The following is a 20672-nucleotide window of genomic DNA, read 5'->3' on the forward strand; positions in this document are numbered from 1 at the left end:
ATCTTGCACAGATGGATCTTTCTAACTTGTCCTCTAATTTACCTCTTTCTCAGCCAATAGATGACGATTCTGTTGAGCAGATTAATAGAGAGCTCTCAAATGAGTTCAAACTAGGAGCACGGTCCATTGCAGCGCTTTATCGGCTGTCCAACGCCAAAAACTCCTTGTTGAAGGCCAAGGGATATCTTAGCTGCATAGACGACATACTCAATCTAATTGACAATGACCAGTCGATCACGACACTGGATCAACTGAAATCGGCCTTAAAGACCAAAAAAGCAGAACTCACAGGAAAGAAAGACAACCCGCACAACCCGCAAGAGCAACAGGAACCTGCCAAGAATGAAATTTCTACCACGGGAGAGATTCCTTCAGACTACAAATTTCACTTCTCCTCAGATACGCCGTCGCCTCATTTTCCTCCCTCTAAATTACCACTTTCCATCCAGCACTGTAATGTCAAACACGTGAGCCACCACAGTTCATCACAGCAGCTGACAAATAGGCTTAATAAACTCAAAGAAAACTTCAAAAAAGCTGTGAATGATTACAACGATGAGGACTCCGAAGACGCAGAACACAGCGAATCTGATGAGTCCATGGTTTTAGAAGACTCTCAGAAGAGACGCCGGCTTGATACCCACGCTGCTAAGAAAAATGTAATCTGAGCATGACCATGTATAGCATCTAATTATGACTGTTTGAACTCCGCTTCAAGCTTGTGTATACAGTCAGTGTAGCGCTTGCTGGCACTGTAGGAGCCAGTCGACCTGCTCGACATACTCTTGTCAAGACTTTCACTGAACACCAACCGGACCAGATTTTTGTAGTCCTCGAGATTGAACATGTTTGTGGAATCTTGGTGGATTCGGTCCAAGATTCCCTGTTCAGAGCTGTTGAACATCTCGAAATATGCCTTTGTTTTCTTGAAATCCACAAGCTCGGGATCTTCCATCACATTTCTCAGCATCTGCTGTGCAACCCTCACGTTTAGAAATAGCTGACGAACGCCATACTGGTTCATCTTGATGATTCTATTGGACTCAGAAACTATCAGATGATCAATGAAAGAAGGTATACCGCACAGCATCCGTTGTTTCTGGTCGGAGCCCACAATGGAGTCCAGGATGTTGCTAACGAACGCCATTTTCTTGGTCAAGGTATTCAGATCGACGCTGATCTCCTCGGTCTCCGAATCAGGCATCCAGTTCGTCTTGTCCAGCATGGAAGTCACATGCCAAACTGCTGTGCTTTGCACCGTGTATCTAATATATAACTTGATTCTGTAAGTGACTGCGCGAAGGCTGGCAACAATCTCGTCAAATTTGGTGATGGCGTCTCCACTGAGAGCAAGGAATAACGTCTGAGACGTATTCTCAATGGTCGAGATGGAACTCCGGTCCATGAATTGCCAGTTTGCCTTCAATACTGTCATGCTGGAGCCTGTGTCGCTTACAGGCTCAACTTCGCGCTTGACTCTAGGCAACCAGTTCAACGTGGTTTCCAAACTTTCCAGAAGTCTTGCCAGAACTTCGTACCGAGGATTTTGCTGCGGAACAGCCAACTTGAACAGCTTACCACCTTCTCTCAGTTGCACAGATATCTCCTCCGGAATGAGTTGCAGCTCGCCATCCAAAACAGCTAGCGAGATTTTGTTTAAATGAGAATCATTCAGCCAGTACGATACCAAGGACGAGCGCGCTCCATTCAAGTCATGAGGCACGCACTCTTCAAAAAGTGACTGATATTTGGCCACCATCTTCGACATGATTCGCAAAATGACATGAACATAGGGTCTTCTATAATACATTGAGGTGCTGAAAACCTGAAAAAGATGACTGAAGAAGCGTTGGAACGAGAGTCCGGTTTCCGAAGTGTGCTCAAACTGGTATGTCAGCGTATTCTCAAGCTGAGTCATAAAAATGACATCCATGAAATTGTGGAAGAACTTGAGCAGGTTCTTGCCATCTTCTTGAGGAAATGCGTGGCTGGCGCCGCCAACAAAAAACAGCAGGTCCTCTATAATGACACTCATGTTAAATATGTTAGGCGCAACCAAGAGGTCTTTTTTCGCTGTGTGTTCGTTCTCTATGAAGAACGACCCCTTCTCTTCTTTCACTGCATCCAGCTGTCCCGAGAATAGGTCATTTAGGACCCCTTGAACGTTTCCCGTTGAAAATAGCTTGTCATCCAAAGAGAGTTTCGCAAACTGAATAATTGGCTGCGAGCGGTTCGCGATGTAGTCCCTAGGCAGCCGAGCGTAGGGAACGGAGTCGTCCAATTTCGATGCATTCTCCACATTGTCCAGCAAACTTTCGTCAACTAAATAAGACACAAGGACGGAGCTTAGCTGTTTTTCCAACGCGTTCCAGACTTGCTGCAAGTCGTAAGAAAAGCCACTGATCTTCGAAATCTCCCAAATCGCTCGATGGCTCTGCAACAGCGACAGACATCTCTTGAAGAGGAGCGAAAACAGCTCCTGAAGAATTGTTCCACTCATATTGTTGAACAGCGAAAAATCGAAAATATCGAAATCGGTGGTTTTTGATAGCTCCATTTGCTCAGGGTATTTGATTCGCACCTCTTCCGAGGATCTATTGATCATGAGTCTCACCTCGTCTAATGCCCTCTCGGCCAAAATTGTAAGTGCCTCATCCAGCCTTCCAAGGTCGTGTGTAATCATAAGATAGTCCCTGATTAGCTGGAATGTGTGCACATCCTTGCCGGGCGCAACTCCTTCGTCCGTATTCTCAGCTAAACTTTGGATAAATTCGTACAACGGGTCATTGATCGCTCGCGAGACATCATCAATATCGGATGTGCTCATTTTCATAAGTCGGCTTTTGACGTGCTCGTCGTATACCGTTCGGCGAGACCCGTCGATTTTGAAATAGATCAGCCCGTTGATTTCCTCCAGAAGGGCATCGAATAATGTCTGTGATTGTGAGTAGAGAGTCTGTTCCAGTCCAGAAAGTGCCTCTATTTGCCAGAGGCCATATTGCTCTGCCAGTTTCGATGTAGCATTTATGAGTTCTTGAGCGCTTTTGAAATTCTTCTCTGCATTGTAACTATCGATCTGATCCAAGTTCTCTTTCACCTCAGAGATCTTCTCAAGCACTTCAATGATATCTCCGCTTTGTTTCTGACGATGATTTAATTCCTTGAGAACCTCGGACGGAGAATTCATCAGGGAAGACGCGGTAGCTAGCTCCGAACGAACCCGTTCCAGATTCGACTGCGATTCAAGAATAGTTTCCACTGTGATACCATAGGATCCAATACTATCATTAAAGGCCTCAAAATGCTCGTTAACGGCATGCTTGAGGACCTGGTTGAAGGTATTTTTGAGTTCCAGAAACTGAGGCTGTTTGTGAGCCATCCCCACAGACGAGCTGTCTAATAGCGGCATCACCACCTCAAGGGGGTTGCAGCCCTCGCGCATTAGCTCAGGCCATTCGTGTTCAATGTGCCGCAAACAGCTTTCAAGTTCATCCAAACTCGCGTCCATCAGATTTGCCGGATGCTTGTTTTGAGTTCAGTTATTTTTTAGCTTACTGCGGAAAACTACACACCCTTACACCGATATAGTAAGTCCAACATTTACAGGTGCTCTAAAACGGCTTCGTAGTTGCTGACAACCACGTCCTTGCCGCTTTCGACACCAACGTAGGTGACCACCCCGTCTTTGACAATCAAAGCATATCTTGCAGTACGGTAGGCGACAAATGGGGCACCGTCAATAGCTAGGCCCAGCTTCTTGCTGAACTCCCCAGACGGATCGGTAGCGAATTTGACAACGCCCTTGGTGTTGCCCAGAGCCTTACCCCAAGCCGACTGGACGAATGGATCGTTTGTGGTAAGAACTATGATCTCGTCAGCACCCTTCTTCTTCAGTTCCTCGGCGTGCTGGACGAAGGCCGGAATGTGTCTTTCGGTGCAGGTTGGAGTAAATGCTCCCGGAGCAGCCACAATTACCAGAGTCTTGCCTGGAGCCAATTCAGCCAGGTCCAGTTCCTTTGGCAGAGCAATTGAGCAAATGTTCTCGTGTTCCGGAGAGTATGGAACATAGTAAAGCTTGATATCTGTTGGCAATTTGTCAGAGACCTTGATTTGGGACATAGCGAAATATAAGAAGTAGTTAAGAGCTTCGTAGATTTTTAAACTGTGGATTTTTATCATAATGCACTACCTATTTACTTCTAGCCTTAAATACGAATGTCTTCTAATCTATCAAGAGCGGCTTTCGTTTTCATGGACACCCGGGTGCTCAGCTCGTAGTCGTCTCCCCCGTATGTTTGAGATTTTTTAAGCCAATTTTTGGACTCTTCCAGGCCATCAAATCCTTGCTGTTTCCAGCAGAACAGTGCCTTTTCGTATAACGCAGTCGGATAAAGCCACGGGTTTTCCGTCAACTTGAGCAATTTCTGGTTCACGCCAGTCTTTCCCGTCTCTGTCATGTTGCTTATGACGGTAGAGTCCAGCAGTTTGCCCCCTTCGTCAATTTTGCCTAATCTTCTCAGCGAAATTGCCTGCAAAGTGTGTCTGATCATGGCCTCCTCGCGCGCCTCGCTGATCTTGCTATACGGCTTGTGCGTGGCTGGATTTTCAAGGTCCAAGTCCTTGTCCTTGATTGCGTCGGCCGAGTAGCCGAGAAGCTTGATAGAAAGTCTGAGCTGCTCCTCCGTCATTCGGTTGTAGCCGTTCCAGAAATACACCAGCTCATGGATCAGCGATGTTCCGATACAATCCAGAAACGGCAGTCCCGTGGCTTGCCGCGTCTTCTCGATTTGCTTCAATTTTCTCGCGATAAACTTTTCAAACGGAGGAATCTTGGATTGGAATTTCTTCTTGCCGATCAGCGACGGAGCTGCCCTGAGATGTTTCTCAGCCTGTTCTTTGTAATAATCTTTTTTTGTAAGATCCACCTTATCTGGGACATCGGAATCAATATTCAGTCCTGTGATGCACATACGGTAGCATTCCAGGTAGCATGCTCCCGCAAAATAGGTGTAGAGACAGTGTGAGTAAGAATTGATGTTGACCAGCTCCAAAAATTCTCTACCGGCACGGTCAAACTTGTGCATGAAAGCCAGTATCATGGCACGGTCATAGCCCAATAGCGCATCTACCTGCTTCATCTCCGACTTATGCGCAGTATCCATTAGCTCCACCGCCTCCTCCAGCCGACCACGGCTGGCCAGCATCCGGGACTCTTGGAGCAGCCACAAATTGCCGTTCGGGAACAGAGCACGGGCATGCAACAGCACAGAAACAAGCTTCGGCCCTGGATGCAGCAGTGTCGGCTCACCGTCCCCGACGCTTGCCATTTTTTCTAGCTCCATCTTGCGCTCCGCCTTTGCTTTCCGACCCACAGTCCCAGTAGCGGCAAGCGCATGCCCTGACTGCGAGTGCATCTTTTTGAGCTCTATAGTGGACGGGAGATCAAAATCAACGTCTGTGAATTGGAAAGGCCCGTCATAAAACACGAGCAGCGCCAGAAGCCCCAGTCCACCGTGGATATTTCTTTCTTTCGCCGCGTTCCAAACCATTTTCAGCCCGTGCTCCCTGGATCCCTTGAAACCAACCACGGACAGAACTCTTCCAATAGCTGGTGGAATCAAAGACAAAACAACCTGCAAAATTCCAAAACAAAGGTTCACTCCCGAATGGATGAACTCGTCAATTGTAGGCACGTCCGAATTGCCGTACTCTACCGTGAAACCCATCGTGTCGCTCAGTTCGCCCTTCTGTCTCTCCTTAAAACCCAAGTTGTGCCTGAGCGACTCGGAAGCCGGCGGGTTGCCAATGTGCTCGCCGTCGATCCGAGCTTTCCTGACCCTGTACAGTTTTTCGAGCCGCCGGATAACATCCTCGTCCTTCACGCTCTGCTCGCTCGAAAGTCCGGGAACGTCTGCAAACCGCTGCGACGAGGCGGTACTCGTGCTTGACGAGCCGCTGTTAACCGACGAGCTGCTCATCCCGTTCTCAACAGAGTTCCGCTCCATATTCTTGCTGATGTCGTCCAAAGTATGGTACGCACGCCTGAGTTTCAAAAGTGCTTTCGCACTATCGACCATGCTCTCGCTCAAGAGCATGAGCAGCGCGCTCAACAAATTTGCCTCCGCGTAAGTAACGGCCCATTCGGTGCCGGGAGGATAAATAGCAGACGTCTGGATCTTGTTCTTCTCCGCAAACGTCTTCTCTTTCCACGACATGTTCTCCGCAAGCACAAGCGCGTCGTTCGCCTTTTTCATGGTGGCGGCCTCAAATCCCAGTGTGGCCTCAATAAACTGAATCACGGCGTACGCCAGCTGCGTGATCGCGGACTGGTCGTGGTCCTTCAGTAACTTGAGCCCCTCGCTCGACCTATCGTCCAGAAAATAGTCCATGGCCTTCAGCGCATTCTCGTATTGAAGGGCCTGCGTTATAATCCGCGACACCTTCTGGTCTTCCGGTATCTTAGGAGAAGATCTTAATCCCAACGCTTGTAACATGGTTTTGATCCGCGCGTTCCGGAGATCCCTAGAGACTGCACTATAGTATCAGAATGCGTGAACAAGTCAGATTGTTGACAAAGCTGTACCTATGTGGACTATCGGCAAAGTTTGGCTAATTTGAGGAAACACAAAAAGATACTCTAGTTGCACAGTTCTGGTGGCACAGCAAATACATTTAAATCTAGGCTTACGTAACGAACTAAAAATAATCACCGACCAGCTAGCCAATTGATAGCTGGATCGATAACCTCTACTGAAAGTGGACCGCGTACTCAAGGTCGTCCGCATTTAGGAAGTCCGAGCCAGCCTGCAGGATCTGGCGCCAGACGTTCGTCTGCTTCTCGACAGGCCACCACGGAGTTTCCCAAATCCGTGTGTAGATGCCCTTGGCGTGTGCGTCGCTGATAGCCTGGCTGAGCTGCTGGGTCTGGCTGGAGTTGAGACCGTCAACGCTCTCCACCTTCCCCACCAACGCCTCGAGGGAGCTTGACGCGATCGGCGATATGTAGGCTGTGAACGAATCGTTCAGACCGCCCAGAACGCCGTCGAAAAACACGTCTCTGGCAGTAAGCTTCTCCACCTGCTCGAACGGTGTGTTGCCGGTACCGATAACGGTAACCGGACCCTGTTTCCAGGTGCCGTTGGCACTGTCGTAGGTGCTCAGGTAGTTTTTCTTTCTAAGCGGCTCTAGAGCGTTGTAAACGTACGGCCATGTAGCGAGTCCATCGGTCTTCATATCCACAAATAGATACAGGGTTGCCCCGGAGTCGGTATCGAAAACCCCGTTCAGGGTGTCGGCTTCCTTGGTTTCATCGGTGACCGGGTTAAAGGCTTCGATGAGCGACATGATAGGGTTCAAATACAGACTCTCGAATGTTCTGTCCGGCGTCAACGAGGCGAGATTGTGACCCACGTAGACAGTGGAGTCGTTGAGCTCGGGGAAAACCCAAACGTCAGCCTCGATCGACTGGACTCCGAGGCTCAAAGCAGTGAGACACGGATACTCTCTCCAGTAGTCGTTGTGAGAATGGATCTGTTTAACGAACACATCCTTGGTCAGTTCGGTCGTCAATGCCGGACGAACCAACGGCATTTGCGCGATGGGTGCGCAGCTCACTATACTGGCTAGAAGAAGACCAAAAATAAACATCCGGAAAGAAAATTGAATATACTCTTGGGCTCACTCTCTGCCTTTTATATTGCTTGAGCCAACATACGACGTTGGACCCGAATCCCACGTGGTACCAATTGGCAATGCCATTGACAATGCCTTTAAAGGCCATGTATTTTAGATTCTATCCTGGAACCCCATGTGGCTGACATAATTACGGCACGGGGGACGCATCTAATTACATTACCGCAAGAAGTAGTTGAACTTGCCTTTTCGCTGGCGCGAGTCGTAGTCGCCCGAGGCTCTGAAATCCCACTCCAGCTCAATGTCAAGCTCTCTGTTGTTGTGCTCGTTGGGTCTCGAGGCCAGCGAGCCCTCAATCGTCTCGCCCCTTTTCAGGTCCAGCACCTGGTCCAGATAAAAAATTGTCTGCTGCCAGTGTGTGTAATTCACGTGCGGACCGGTCGAGAATACAACTTTGTTCTGTGGCTGGTCGCAAGGGAACTCGATATCAAACCACGCAACCAGAGCGTGTGCTAGATCGTCTCTGGTGGCCGTCAGCTTGAATTGTTTGTGGAAAGCGAGCTCGTCAATCGTGACGGTGTTGAGGTCGAACTCGATCAGTTTGAAATGATTGGTCACCACCGCCTTGTTCTCGACGGTCTCGATGAGCGGTTGCGTCATCACCAGAGGAATAAACGGCGAGTAGTCGAATCCATAAACGTCCTCCCAGTAAAAAATCTTCTCGTCTTTGTAGCTGCCATCCTCAATCAGGGCAACCTGGATATTGGCCTTATCGGGGAAGATCAGACCGCCTGGCTTCAGGTATCTGTCTCTGGCCACCAGCACTGTATCCAGCATGGATTCGTAAAGCAGAAAGTATCCCATCCACTCGGAAATGATGATGTCCACCTTATCAAAAGGCATTTCGACGTCCTCCAGTTTTCCTCTGAGAAGCGTGATTTTGTCCGAGAAACCGTTGATGTCGACGATCTGCTGAGCCATCTCAATGATGTTCGACATGTCCACGGCAATCACGTGCTTGGCTCCGGCTCTGGCGGCAAACATAGACAAAATTCCCGTTCCGCATCCCACATCCAGAACAATCTTATCCTTAAAGAGGTGCCTGTTCTTCATAATCGCGTTTCGGTACGACAACGTGCGGACAGTATCCTTCAGCATCTCCTCATGGATGCCGAAGTGGTCGTATGAAGAAAAGTAGTGCTGCTCGGAGAACGGCAGCGCCCTCTTGTCAGTCGCAAAGTTACCAATCGTCATGAATCAAGAGGATTACTTTTTTTGAAAAAAATTTTGCTTGGCTGTGTGGGATAAGACGTGGCTGTTGACGTATCGTTTGTAACTGGACTTGGAACGTAGTTCGCAAGATTTTGTGCCCGAAGCTGTTGATGCTCTTCAAGTTTACTGCAACAGACCAGTGTCTCTGAACGAGCGCCTAGGTTGCGCGCGTCGCGTGTGCCCCTCTTTTCTGCCGTAACACATTACATAATCGAGCTTTTTTAAAATCTACTCTGAGCCTTGTTGGGTGCTTTCTGTTCCTCCAGCGCTCTTGCACCATGAACATGGATTCTTCCTTGGCAGCTAAAGCTGCCATCAGGAGACAATCTAGCCAGACAGCGTCCGCCAACGAGGTTATTCCGCACACGGCGTCTTTGGTCCGCACCAAAAATGCCAACCCGCAGCCAATCCCTAAAAACTCGCATCCTCGCAAGAGCGACGGCTCGGCCAGCAGCGTCTCATCCGTGCGAACAAAACAGGTTCCGGCACCTTCCTCTGCAGACTGGGGGAGAAGACCGTCAACTCCTGGTAAGCATGCCTCGCGCACGACTTGGGACTCCGTGAACAGCAACAGCTCGTCTGCAGCGCTAGCTGCCGCTTCGCTCGTGGCCAAGTCGAAGCCGTCGCTAATGGTGTCAACGAGCCAGCCAAAGCTGTCGACCGCGCCCGAAAATCTCTCTTCACCATCCATTAGAACCGTCCCTTTGAGCCTATCGTCGCATTCCATTCCCAACCTTAAGTCGCCCAATTTCGGCACAGCCAAGCCATTGAGCGCCAACGACTCCACTCCGCCGCATCCAGATTTCTATAATGATCCACTTTCTAGAAGTCCGCACAACAGCTCTTCTCCCAACCGCTCTGCCAAGTCGTCAGTGCACAGCTTGAGTTCCTCTCTAAAAGATGACACTAAACTGTTATCTCCGCCACCAAAAGTCTCTCATGACGGATCCATCAGTACATCCAACTCGTACTCGTCGCTCTCACTGCCCATGATCTCCGAGGACGAGGATTATCTTTATGAAGACGCCCCTGAAGAGCAGTCGTTCAGCTGCAGCAACTTGGACCTCAGCTACGAGTTTCCCGATCACGGCTTTCACCAGCTGCCCGAGCCGGCTACCATAGCCGATTTTTATGACCAAAACCCTTCGGATAACGAGAAATTCGACACAAAACGCCCGCTCTCCAGAAAGCCACCTCCAGCGGTGGAGGTAAATGAAAGTACCTCGATATTAAAAGAGCCGGTCTCTGTCGAGCCCATTGATGACGACATACCTGTCAGTGGAGACGAAGTGCTGCCTCAGTATCCTGTTTCCCCGGTCGCTGAGTACAGGCTGCCTCACCACCACCACGGATTGGTGAGAGGGGCGCACGGCAAGAAGTTCCAGAGGATGCTGGGTTTACAACGACACGACTCGAGCCAGTCGACGCACCCCGTGCCTGCTGAGCAGGACCAGCATCTAAAGTTCAAGACGACGCTGCGAAAGGAGAAACCTGCGAAGAAAAGCTTCAACGAGGCAAAACCGTGGAAGCATCACAATGATGCTAATTACGTGACCGAGGAAGAAAAAAAACGATACGAAGGAGTGTGGGCAGCCAACAAGGGCTCGTACGTGGACGACAAAGAGGAAAGCATTGTGGCAGACGCCGGCAAACGGATCCATGGACTCGTGGTACGAGAACTTTGGCGCAGGTCGAGACTGAGCGACGAGACCTTGGAACGGATTTGGGACCTTCTGATTGAACACCGCAGGAAAGAGTACTTTGCACGCCAGCAAGACCAGGACGAGCAGCACGACGACCTGGAGTTCGACGACGGTACGCTGACGAAGGAAGAATTCATTCTGGGAACGTGGCTAGTCGACCAGTGTCTGTACGGGCGCAAACTGCCATCCACAATCAACGACGAGCTGTGGAACAGCGTGGAGACGCGCGCGTCTGTGATTGTGAAGCCGAAAAAAGGCAATAGCAGACGCAAACGAGAAAAAATGCTGAAAAAAGTCGGTATGGCATGAAAGCCGGAGACAAGCCGGACACTGCCAGCTTCTCGAAATTTCCGAGCCAGATATAAAAGAAAAATTTGGCCAGTACTGGGGTTGCCTGAAATTATTGTCATGTCTAGTCTGCTCAAGCTCAACTCAATCAAGCCATTGTTCGACCGTGTGCTCGTTCAGAGAGCCAAGGCTGCCTCCAAGACGGCATCAGGGATCTACATCCCTGAGAAGAACCAGGACAAGCTGGCATTCGGTACAGTGGTCGCAAACGGACCAGGCATCAAAAACGACAAGGGTGAGCTTGTGCCAACCATCGTGAAGAAAGGTGATAAGGTGTTACTGCCAAGCTTCGGTGGATCCCCAGTCAAGATTGACGGAGAGGAGTACTTGTTGTTCAGCGACAAGGAGATTCTTGCGAAGATCGACGAGTAGGTGGTGTAGCATGTACATAGACTAAACGGCCATCTCATACGTACCTGTAAACACTTTCGTCATGTCGAACACTTTGTCGGTATGCTGCCTTCCAAAAATCAAGGCTGTGTTTGCTTCAAGTTGTCAGTTTCCTATATTTTATTTATCTCCCTTATCTTCGCGAGATTGTTGACATGTCCTCCAACACGTCCACGGAACACGGCCATTCCGCCATGCGGTTTGCGCAGTTTAAGCTTGTCTTGCTAGGTATGTAAAAAAAGACTGATTTTGCTAACGTGCTAGGCGAATCTGCGGTGGGAAAATCCTCTATTGTTCACAGATTTGTCAAGGACTCTTTCACAGACTCGCGGGAGTCTACCATCGGCGCGGCTTTTCTTACCCAGACAATCCAGATTGACACTAATACGACTGTCAAGTTCGAGATATGGGACACCGCAGGCCAGGAAAGATATAGGTCACTCGCCTCCATGTATTACAGAAACGCACAGGCAGCGCTGGTTGTTTTTGACATCACGCAGGAACTGTCGCTCGACAAGGCCAAATACTGGATCAAGGAGCTTCAGAAACAGGCAAACTCAGACATTGTGATCGCCCTGGTAGGAAATAAACTTGATTTGGAAGAGGAGCGAAAAATCAGCAAAGACGAGGCCCAGGCCTTCGCCAACGAATTGGGACTCATGTATGCAGAGGTTAGTGCTAAAACGGGGGAGAACGTCAAGGATTGCTTCAGAGACATTGCCCTGAAACTGCCATTGGAGGAAAAACTGAGCCAGCAGGGCCAGCGCAGAAGACGCACAGTAGATCTGAATCAGCGGCCTTCCACTAACGAGCAGCAGTGTGCCTGTTAGTGGTATGGTCGTCGCATTGTCGTGGCCGTTATAGCACTATCACGTATACCTTCAATGCTTACGTAAAGTACTCTTTTTTTCGCCAATCACCATTCGCGAGAATAAAATTTATAATTTTCTCTCTCAACAACCAACCATGGCTTCCGTTACCAGCATCAAGAAGGCCGCTGACTATGTTCTCAAGACTCCAATGTTAAGACAGTTCATGCTGCCAGTCGCCAAGACCTTCACATACCTTTCCGGCTACAGAGAAATTGGGCTAAGGTAAGTTTAACGACACCTTTACTTTGCTAACATCCAGACTCGACGATTTAATGATTGAAGAGACCCCACTTATGCAGAAAGTCATTTCCAGATTGCCAGCCGACGAGTCTTACGCCAGGAATTACAGAATCATCACCGCTCATCAGCTGGTCCTGTCCGCCAAGATCCTTCCTCCATCCAAGGTTTTGAAGCCAGAGGAGGACATCCCATACATGCTTCCATACATTTTGGAGGCTGAAGCTGAGGAGTTCGAAAAGGAGGAACTCAACCACATCGCCAAGGCTTGATTTGATTGTATAGACCCAAAATATATGTTACATGTTGATAGCATTAGTGATTTTCTAGTAACTGTACTCATCGTATTTATGATTGTCATCAGTCGGATCCAGTTCGAACCCGCATTCGCGCAGGATGGTTCCAGGGCCGTGATGAAGAATCTTAGACTTAACCGTTTCGTCCTTTGTGGTAAAAAGACCCATAAAGCCAAGACTATTTTGCCAGATGCCGTCAAAAAAGGCATTGCGTCTAGGTATGATCATCATCCAGTTTTCCATCATCAGAAAGTTATAGCTCAGCTTGCTTGAATCCACCCCATACTCTCTGAAAACGTTCAAAACGCGCTTGAATAAATACATATACATTAGAGCAAGTGTGGACTGTTGATCCTCCTCCGATGCAAACGTCTTTGGCAATTTGAGCACGAAGTGCTTGAACGTCAGATTTTTGTTCACAAGTGGCTTCTTGGAGTTTGACGTCTCTGTGGGGATATAGAAGTCGCTATTTTCAACCAGTGAATTTTGATAGACATGGAACCCGGGCGGAAGTTTCATGAATTGAATGTGTTTGTGGAACTGCGAGTATCCCGACTCAGGTCCTGAGTTGAAGAACGCAAAGAACTTGTCATCCGAGTCGTTCAGCTTCCTCAAAACGGTGAGCATAAGTTCCAATTCCAACGGCTGCAGTAGCGTGTCCTGTTGCATGAACTCCTTCGTGACCATCAAGAAGTGCTCCTCCGTGTTGGGGAACTTATTCAAGATGAGCCTGTAGTCGTGTAACAATGTATCGATCAGCGTTAGTTCTGGTTCCGGCTTCATAAACGGATTCTTCGCCTTCACTTCCTCGATCTTGTCGTTGGAAATCCTCTCGTCTGATCCGGGCTGCGTAGGTCTATTTATAGGGCGTTTGCGAAGTCCCTCGACCACCATCAGCTCGCACTCCATCCCTGTCTGAGGGTCAGTGTAATGTTCGTGTTTGCTTGGCGAAAAAACCAGTTGACCATTCTGCAAAGCTTTTTGGAAAGTGGTCTTCACCAACCTGGCAAGATCCAAGCTACAAAGTTCTTGAATTGTGTTCACTGTTACCATCGGTCAATCGAATTGCGTGCCACGTTAAAATCTCAGCACTCTTAAATTTTTTCGTAAATTCGCGACTTTAAATGGCATTTTCTTCGTTGACGTAAGTAAAGCCTCTAAACATCTCTTGCATAGAAGGCGACAAAACACTGTTGACAGGCGTCAGCTTTGCTGCCTGCGAGGTGAATTCCTCATCGAAGCATTCCGGTTTGCGTGGGTCACGGATTTCTGGGATGTAAGGTGGAGTCACTCTCAGATTGAGAACATCGTCGAAATTGATGTTTGCGAAATATGGGTGCGCCATGATTTCGAGCGCATCCGCCTCGCCAGAACCAAGACGCTGCGCAGGGTCTCGTGTCAGCAGACGTTGCAAGATGTCGACGGCTTCCTTGGCCATGTTGATAGGGTACAAAGGTTCATCGGTCAAAATAGCATTGAACACCTCGTCTTCGTCTTCGCCCTTGAATGGAGACTTGGTGAGCAACATCTGGTACAGTAAAACCCCAAAGGCCCACCAGTCAACGGCTTTATCGTAACCTTGCTCTTTCAAGATCTCAGGTGCCATCAACTCAGGTGTTCCGCAAAAAGTGGACGTTTTGTTCCCATACCACATATTCTCCTTGCATAAACCATAGTCTCCCAGCTTGATATGACCCGACTCGCTCAACATTATGTTGTCCAGCTTCAGGTCTCGATAAATAACGCCGTTTTCGTGCAAAAACTTCAAGGCAAGAAGAACCTCTGCCGCGTAAAACTGTGCTCTTCTCAGAGAGAAGCGTTTCTGTTGAACGTGCCACATCAGATCTCCTCCTGTGATGTACTCCATAACGAAGTAGATACGATTTTCAGTTTGGAAACACTGGTGTAAATTCAAGAGGAATGGATGCCGCCCTCTGTTGGCAATCATAAACACCCTTTTCTCCGACTTGGTGCTTTCTACCTCGTCGTTCTGTATAATGAAGTCCTTTTTCAACACCTTAATAGCGCAAAGTTTGTGCGTGTGTACACTTTCGGCCAGCATCACCTTACCAAAGTTACCCTTTCCAAGAACAGCCACAAAGTTGAAGTCATCCAAACCGTATCTGTGACGATGACGGCGTTGCTTGGAACGGTGAGCAGCTGGACCACTCTGCTTAGTAGGTGACCTTTTCTCAACAGGTTTCGCGACTTGCTGAGAGACAGTTGGGACAGCTTGTTGTGGAGCTTGTTGTGGAGCTGGTTTAATAGCTGGCTTGGGCTGTGGTTGTGAGCCGCCCTGCTGAGGAGTAGGAGGCACAGGCTTATTCTGTGATGGAAGTTCTGGAAGCTGACGACCCTCATATGGACCAGTTTGCAGTTGTTTCTGATACGCTTGCTTTGTGACAGCGGTATTTGGATACTCATGTTGCGGTGTTGTGATGTGGTCCACCTTAGTTTGCTCTGACCCAACGGATGGAGCAGCTTTGCTACTTATTGTTGTTATGGTAGCAGAAGAATGGGTCGGAACTGGTGGTTTAGGCTTCGTGGTTTTGCTTTCCTGTGTTGACTTGATAGCAGACAAAATCTGGCTTGCTTTTTCGATGGACATACCACAGAAGTCAGGAACCAGGTGCGAACAAGTAGCATGACAGAAAATGCCACACTCGGAACACTTTCTAATATTCTTTCTACCCCATGGAAGGATATAGCCACAATGGCAACACCATTTTGTGCCTCTGTTTGTGACCTGCTCAAACCTGTGAGGAATTCTGTGGTTGAGCTTTGTTTCTTCCGGTGCAGAATCTGTGCTGGTTCTGGAAATGCACTTATTAATGACGTTCTTGTAGCACTTCTTGTGACACAAAAACCTGCAGTCTTCACATTGGAATCCACTGTATCTGAGAAAATCGCCGCAAACTGCACAGCACATGATGTTGTAGAACTGCTTTTGGACGAACTTGTGGCCATGGTGCTCGTATATTTCCTCTTTTCTTTGACGGATGGCACCATGACGTCCCAAACCACCTCCGAAAGCGTACCGTTCTCCTTTGCGGTGCTCGTTTGCCTTGGTAAACCCAATGGTGATTAAAATCTGGCCCGTAGGTTCCAACTCAAACCAGCAGGTGGAGGTCACAGCGTTTGTGTCGCTTCCTGATGCTGTCGAGGATCCGTTCGCCGACGCAGAGGGAAGGCCTGGCAGGTCACTTCTGCTTTCCATTGTCGTATTGGATGCAGAAGAACTGAGCTGGCTTCTGGGACCTTGTTGCAAAGCAGAACCTATCATCCACTCACCCCCACGTTCCTGAGTCACCTTCTTTCTACGTATTTCTTCTGCGATATCTGACAAGGGAAGCCATGCAAGACCAACGGGCACCAGCTGATCACCAGACTTGTCGTACACGGTAAGTGCAACCTCATTTCCTTTTTCGACGTCGATCTCAAAAGTTTCGTTCCACCTATCGTTCCTTGATCCTTTGGTCCGGCCACGTTCAACGTCGTCGATCTTGATGGTAACAATGGAGTCCGGGTTTCTGGTGAAAAGTGGAGATGCAATGTGATCAACATTGCGAACGGTGGAAATTGTAATGGATAATGTCCCTGTCAAAGGATTTTTTCTGAACGTGTTGATCACAGCATTCTCTCGAGCGACCTCATCGATGTCAATGTACATCGATTGATACTGTTTCAGTGCTTTGCGCATCAGCTGGATCTTTCGCTCGCCTTCGACACAGCCATCGGCAGCTGCTGCAATACTCCGCCGGTCACCTTCCAGTTGATACAGCTTGTATATCTTCTCGTTGGCCTCTTTATATTGCTGCTCAACTTGGATTTTAAATTCCAACTGTTGCAGCATGTACTGTATCCTATGTCCTAGCGACGGACACTCGTACTTCAGTAAGTCGAGGACAGTGAACGTAGGTTTATGGATCGGTTTCTTGCTATGATGCGTGTTTCCATCTGCAGATGAAACACTTTCGGCCGACTGCGAATGCGTCGAATCAGCGGGCGAAGAGCGATCATTCGAGTTCACTTTCTGTAAGCGCAATTTCTTTAACGTTTGTTCCAGATACTCGATGTTTTTCTGGGCCTCTCTGATGGAAGTGTTGCATTTTTGTATGACGAGCGCATTAGACGTTTCTTTACGCAGATTGCTAGCTCCCAGCGCAATGTTGCGCTCACGCTCGATCTTCCGCAGAATATCAGTAATTACTGGATCTTTTCCTTCAGACATCCGGAAACGCCAACTAATCTTGATCCAGATCACTGGGGATAAACAGCACTAATAAAACAAGTTGATGCTCGATTCCGTTCAATCCTATGCGAGAATGGTGATTAGCCCTGTTGATAGTGCTTGAATCAAACAGTTAAAAACTCTATTTTGTTTTAAAGCTGGGCGAGAAATCTCCCTGATTTTGTTCAAAATACGATAAATAAAAAAACGCTTTCAACCCCTTCCCAACAATAAACACCGGCTGGCTGAAATTTTGACTTTTTATAAAAATAGATTACACATCCATACACCACCGTACACCTCTCTTGCTACCTATTGTTGCAACGGCAGTCACAGTCGGGCACGGGGCAGATGTAGTGCTTCGAAAACCACTCCTCCGCGTGTCCCGCATGCATTCCATGGTTACAGGACAGACAGAAGCTGAACCACTCTTTGAACTGGGTCTCCAGCGTAAGGTTATCGTCCACTGCATCGTGATCCACCCGCGACATCTCTTTTGGCAGGGAAATGCCTTGGGTGATTAGACAGATGGCACAGCGCGGGAGAGAATGACCGCAATGCGGACATGTATGCAGCGGCAACTCTTTTTGCAACAACATACCATTTTTGAACTGCGGACCGGTATTTTTTTTCTTGGAGATATTCTTGTGACAGTTGGTGCATTGCAGGAAAACCTGGCGCGGAACGGGTATCGTTTGTGCCTCGCCATTGTTCTGACGTGACAGCCTCATTCTGGCCACGTCAAACTTGGCTCTCACGTGGAACAGACTCCAGCTGTTCAGCAGATACCGGTAGTTTTCCACCCAGTCCTCGACGCGGTCGTCTTTGAAATATTTTGGACAGCCAAAGGACGCAATCAGACATGCGCTTTGAATGTCACTTGTGCGGTCGACAAACGACTGCAGAAGGTCCATGCCCAGAGCGGTGACTCCGGTGAGGATAATACCCTCAATTTCACCTCTCTTAATGACGTTTTCAGCAAGCCTGGTTAGATAAACATCCAATTCGCTATCCGGGAGGAAACGCAGCGCAACGCCAAGTTTTTCACGCAGAGGGAGGAAGGAGTCGTCAAGCACATCCCACCAATTGCCATCCGCTATGTAGCCGAAGATCACGCGTAAATACGGATTTTCCAGGTCGGAAGACAGCTTGCGACACTGGTCTTTCCAAGTGGTGTTGATCTGCGAGTCGCGGAATGCAAAGTAGCCCGCAATAGCCGTCGACATGATGCGATACGTCTCGTTCTTCGAGCTAGCCAGAATGTCGATGGCACGCGAAATATCTCCGTGGAAAACTGCCCAGCCGGCTGCTCGCTCGTAGTGCTCCCTGGCTATCAGACTCTCGTACTTATCTTCGAGCTCCTTGACACCAAAATCCCAGCCAATCACATGCATTGCGAATCTACGCTGTACTTCCTTGTGGCTTTCGCCCTCGAAACCTATCAGCGGCGCAGCAAGAACTTTGGTTTCGAGCGCCCGTTTCTCGACTATATGTCGGGCGGCGGAAAAAAGCTCTCTCGGCGTAAAACTGCCCTCGCCGTTGTACCGCTTCTGCTCAGCAAAGCCTTCCTCCATGTGCCAAATACCCAGCACGCCTAGATACCCAAAGTCGAAGCTGCCAGAAATCATCTTGCCTGACGCGACCAGCTCATGAGAGATGGATATCCATTTCCACGCGTTGCGCAGTTGCAGCGTTGTTTCTATCCAGCTCATGCTTTCAAGGATCGTCATGTTGTTTTCGGCATTGGTTCCGTAGCCCAGTAATGCGCGGCGTCTGATCGTCGAGCAGATGTCGTTCCCCAGCAACGCCTCCGATTTGAGTCCCATGTTGTCGCGAGTTGGTTCAAACGGCAAGTCCTCAGAATCCTCGGTGCCGGACGCAAAGTCCTTCTCGCTTGTCCCGTCAGTGCCGTCTGCAACCTCTTCCAGCACACCCTTCCTGTCGTCCTGTGACGCCCTTCTGCTAGGCTGCTCCTCATCGACAGCGTCCTTCACCATCTTCGAGCACGTTCCCTCCGGCCCCGTAAATGTGAGGTCGTTGAATGAGTTGAAGTCCATCCCTGTTGGACTCTCCACCACGTGCATCTTGTATATGCTTCCAGACTGTCTCATGCACACCAGGTCAATGCCCTGCTGCGAGTGGAAGTTTGGCGAGTAGTCAAACGATATCACACGCTCGTACTTGGTCTTGGCATCGCTCACGCGCGAAATGAAGAGCGAGTCCGTAGGACGGAAATTGGTGGCCACCAGCGTGCCCTCGGCCCTGCTACGGCCCACCATGCTCTCAAACTTCGCCACTTCCGATTCCAGCGGCGGCACCACGCCAAACTTCCACCTCCGCACCAAATCGCCGTCAAACAGCGCACCAAGCTCTCCGTGGGTCACTGTGGAGTAGCGGTACGGGGAGCCACCTGAGCGCCGCTGGTCGCTCAGCAGCTTGCTGAACAGCAAAAGCGGACTGTCAGATGCGATTCCAGAACCCTGGACCCGAACCATGCTGGAACTATCCCCCAGCTTACGCCGATCCCAAATCGCCAACGAGCCGTCCTCACTGGCTGATGCAAAGAAGTGCGAGTAAAATGGGTCCACATTGATGTGCAAAGTGCATCTGGTGCTCAATTGGTACACTGGCTGATTCGTGCGCACGTCGTACTCACGCAAAAGCTTATAGCTGCCTGCAATGATATTGCTACCCTCGCAGAAACTTAGTGAAGAAACGCTCTCGTTTGGCACAAATGACAGCAGCGGCGGGATTGGGCTGTCGTTTTTGCCGGCACGTGAACAGCTCGCCAGGTCCCAAATTTGAATAGAATGATCCTGCCGGCCACGATCAAAACCCAAAGCGACCAGCTCTCTCTCGTTGAAAGAGATGCTGTTGCACGAACGAGCCTGCTTTGGACGCAACACCAGGGGAGGCGTCTGTGCAGCGGTGATGTCAAAAATATGTCCACTTCCGTCCAGCTGTCCGACTCCAGTGACACCTGGTTTGTCGGAGGAGTACTGTAAACACTGAATCTTATCAAAACCGCCTCTGCTGAACAGCTTCGTTATCTCCTCATCAGACGCCTCGCTGTTATTGTTGGTCTGATAGAGTGATACCGTCTCCCCGGTCGGCGAAGCACCCAAAAATCGTTCTTCGGCTCCGTATTTCCAACCAACGGCACGAACTATACACCCTGACATTGCAAAGGATTTGAATATTTCAAATTCCATCATATGGTAGTGCTTACCTAACATATTAGATACTAAGAGAATATTGAATATGTGACTAGATTGGCACTAGTCTTGTAGATCTACCAGCTTAGCTCCGAAAGTCAATATCGAAATTCCATACATTGGGATAGATCTTTTGGGTTATCCGTACTATACCCAGCTCCTGTGGAAAAGGTTTGATTTTCAGATTACAACATCTTGTCAGGGATTACTGGCATGGGAGCTTGTAATGGAACTTATGGTTTTGTCGTAACTGGTCATCGTCTTTCCATCTCTTTTGCATTGTTGCAAAATCACTTGTTCTAGTCACTGACAATGTTTTGGCTACAGCATACTGTGTGTGGTGGATACACCACATCAATTACGTAATTTTTGCAGCCTTGGCTTGATAAAAACAATATCAAAAAAAAAAAAAAAAAAAAAAAAAAAAAAAAAAAAAAAAAAAAAAAAAAAAAAAAAAAAAAAAAAAAAAAAAAAAA

General features: G+C 48.8%; 13 protein-coding genes across 13 annotated transcripts; 5 read left to right on the forward strand and 8 right to left on the reverse strand.

Moving 5' to 3' along the window:
• Positions 1-11: 11 nt before the first annotated feature.
• Positions 12-668, forward strand: KL911_004995 (uncharacterized protein; the record flags this gene model as incomplete). Its single annotated transcript, XM_043200347.1, has 1 exon — positions 12-668. The coding sequence occupies one exon, from the start codon at positions 12-14 to the stop codon at positions 666-668; it is 657 nt and encodes a 218-aa protein (XP_043052354.1).
• Positions 669-691: 23 nt separating this feature from the next.
• KL911_004996 (uncharacterized protein) lies at positions 692-3508 on the reverse strand (the record flags this gene model as incomplete). Its single annotated transcript, XM_043200348.1, has 1 exon — positions 692-3508. One exon carries the CDS (start codon positions 3506-3508, stop codon positions 692-694), a length of 2817 nt encoding a protein of 938 aa, XP_043052355.1.
• Positions 3509-3600: 92 nt separating this feature from the next.
• On the reverse strand, positions 3601-4119 carry KL911_004997 (uncharacterized protein; the record flags this gene model as incomplete). The annotated part of the gene is made up of 1 exon (XM_043200349.1): positions 3601-4119. One exon carries the CDS (start codon positions 4117-4119, stop codon positions 3601-3603), a length of 519 nt encoding a protein of 172 aa, XP_043052356.1.
• An 86-nt stretch (positions 4120-4205) lies between these two features.
• Positions 4206-6494, reverse strand: KL911_004998 (uncharacterized protein; the record flags this gene model as incomplete). The annotated part of the gene is made up of 1 exon (XM_043200350.1): positions 4206-6494. One exon carries the CDS (start codon positions 6492-6494, stop codon positions 4206-4208), a length of 2289 nt encoding a protein of 762 aa, XP_043052357.1.
• A 253-nt stretch (positions 6495-6747) lies between these two features.
• On the reverse strand, positions 6748-7590 carry KL911_004999 (uncharacterized protein; the record flags this gene model as incomplete). Its single annotated transcript, XM_043200351.1, has 1 exon — positions 6748-7590. The coding sequence occupies one exon, from the start codon at positions 7588-7590 to the stop codon at positions 6748-6750; it is 843 nt and encodes a 280-aa protein (XP_043052358.1).
• A 261-nt stretch (positions 7591-7851) lies between these two features.
• Positions 7852-8886, reverse strand: KL911_005000 (uncharacterized protein; the record flags this gene model as incomplete). The annotated part of the gene is made up of 1 exon (XM_043200355.1): positions 7852-8886. One exon carries the CDS (start codon positions 8884-8886, stop codon positions 7852-7854), a length of 1035 nt encoding a protein of 344 aa, XP_043052359.1.
• A 296-nt stretch (positions 8887-9182) lies between these two features.
• Positions 9183-10916, forward strand: KL911_005001 (uncharacterized protein; the record flags this gene model as incomplete). Its single annotated transcript, XM_043200356.1, has 1 exon — positions 9183-10916. One exon carries the CDS (start codon positions 9183-9185, stop codon positions 10914-10916), a length of 1734 nt encoding a protein of 577 aa, XP_043052360.1.
• Positions 10917-11015: 99 nt separating this feature from the next.
• Positions 11016-11327, forward strand: KL911_005002 (uncharacterized protein; the record flags this gene model as incomplete). The annotated part of the gene is made up of 1 exon (XM_043200357.1): positions 11016-11327. One exon carries the CDS (start codon positions 11016-11018, stop codon positions 11325-11327), a length of 312 nt encoding a protein of 103 aa, XP_043052361.1.
• A 61-nt stretch (positions 11328-11388) lies between these two features.
• On the forward strand, positions 11389-12175 carry KL911_005003 (uncharacterized protein; the record flags this gene model as incomplete). The annotated part of the gene is made up of 2 exons (XM_043200358.1): positions 11389-11406; positions 11588-12175. The coding sequence occupies 2 exons, from the start codon at positions 11389-11391 to the stop codon at positions 12173-12175; spliced, it is 606 nt and encodes a 201-aa protein (XP_043052362.1).
• A 136-nt stretch (positions 12176-12311) lies between these two features.
• KL911_005004 (uncharacterized protein) lies at positions 12312-12726 on the forward strand (the record flags this gene model as incomplete). Its single annotated transcript, XM_043200359.1, has 2 exons — positions 12312-12389; positions 12502-12726. 2 exons carry the CDS (start codon positions 12312-12314, stop codon positions 12724-12726), a joined length of 303 nt encoding a protein of 100 aa, XP_043052363.1.
• Positions 12727-12780: 54 nt separating this feature from the next.
• KL911_005005 (uncharacterized protein) lies at positions 12781-13803 on the reverse strand (the record flags this gene model as incomplete). Its single annotated transcript, XM_043200360.1, has 1 exon — positions 12781-13803. The coding sequence occupies one exon, from the start codon at positions 13801-13803 to the stop codon at positions 12781-12783; it is 1023 nt and encodes a 340-aa protein (XP_043052364.1).
• Positions 13804-13870: 67 nt separating this feature from the next.
• On the reverse strand, positions 13871-16981 carry KL911_005006 (uncharacterized protein; the record flags this gene model as incomplete). Its single annotated transcript, XM_043200361.1, has 1 exon — positions 13871-16981. The coding sequence occupies one exon, from the start codon at positions 16979-16981 to the stop codon at positions 13871-13873; it is 3111 nt and encodes a 1036-aa protein (XP_043052365.1).
• A 308-nt stretch (positions 16982-17289) lies between these two features.
• Positions 17290-20196, reverse strand: KL911_005007 (uncharacterized protein; the record flags this gene model as incomplete). The annotated part of the gene is made up of 1 exon (XM_043200362.1): positions 17290-20196. One exon carries the CDS (start codon positions 20194-20196, stop codon positions 17290-17292), a length of 2907 nt encoding a protein of 968 aa, XP_043052366.1.
• Between the last annotated feature and the right edge of the window lie 476 nt (positions 20197-20672).

This window comes from Ogataea haglerorum (assembly GCF_019207285.1).
Source record: "Ogataea haglerorum isolate 81-453-3 chromosome Unknown 81-453-3_NODE_17_length_200138_cov_96.082680, whole genome shotgun sequence".
In the NCBI taxonomy this organism is placed as follows: domain Eukaryota; kingdom Fungi; phylum Ascomycota; class Pichiomycetes; order Pichiales; family Pichiaceae; genus Ogataea; species Ogataea haglerorum.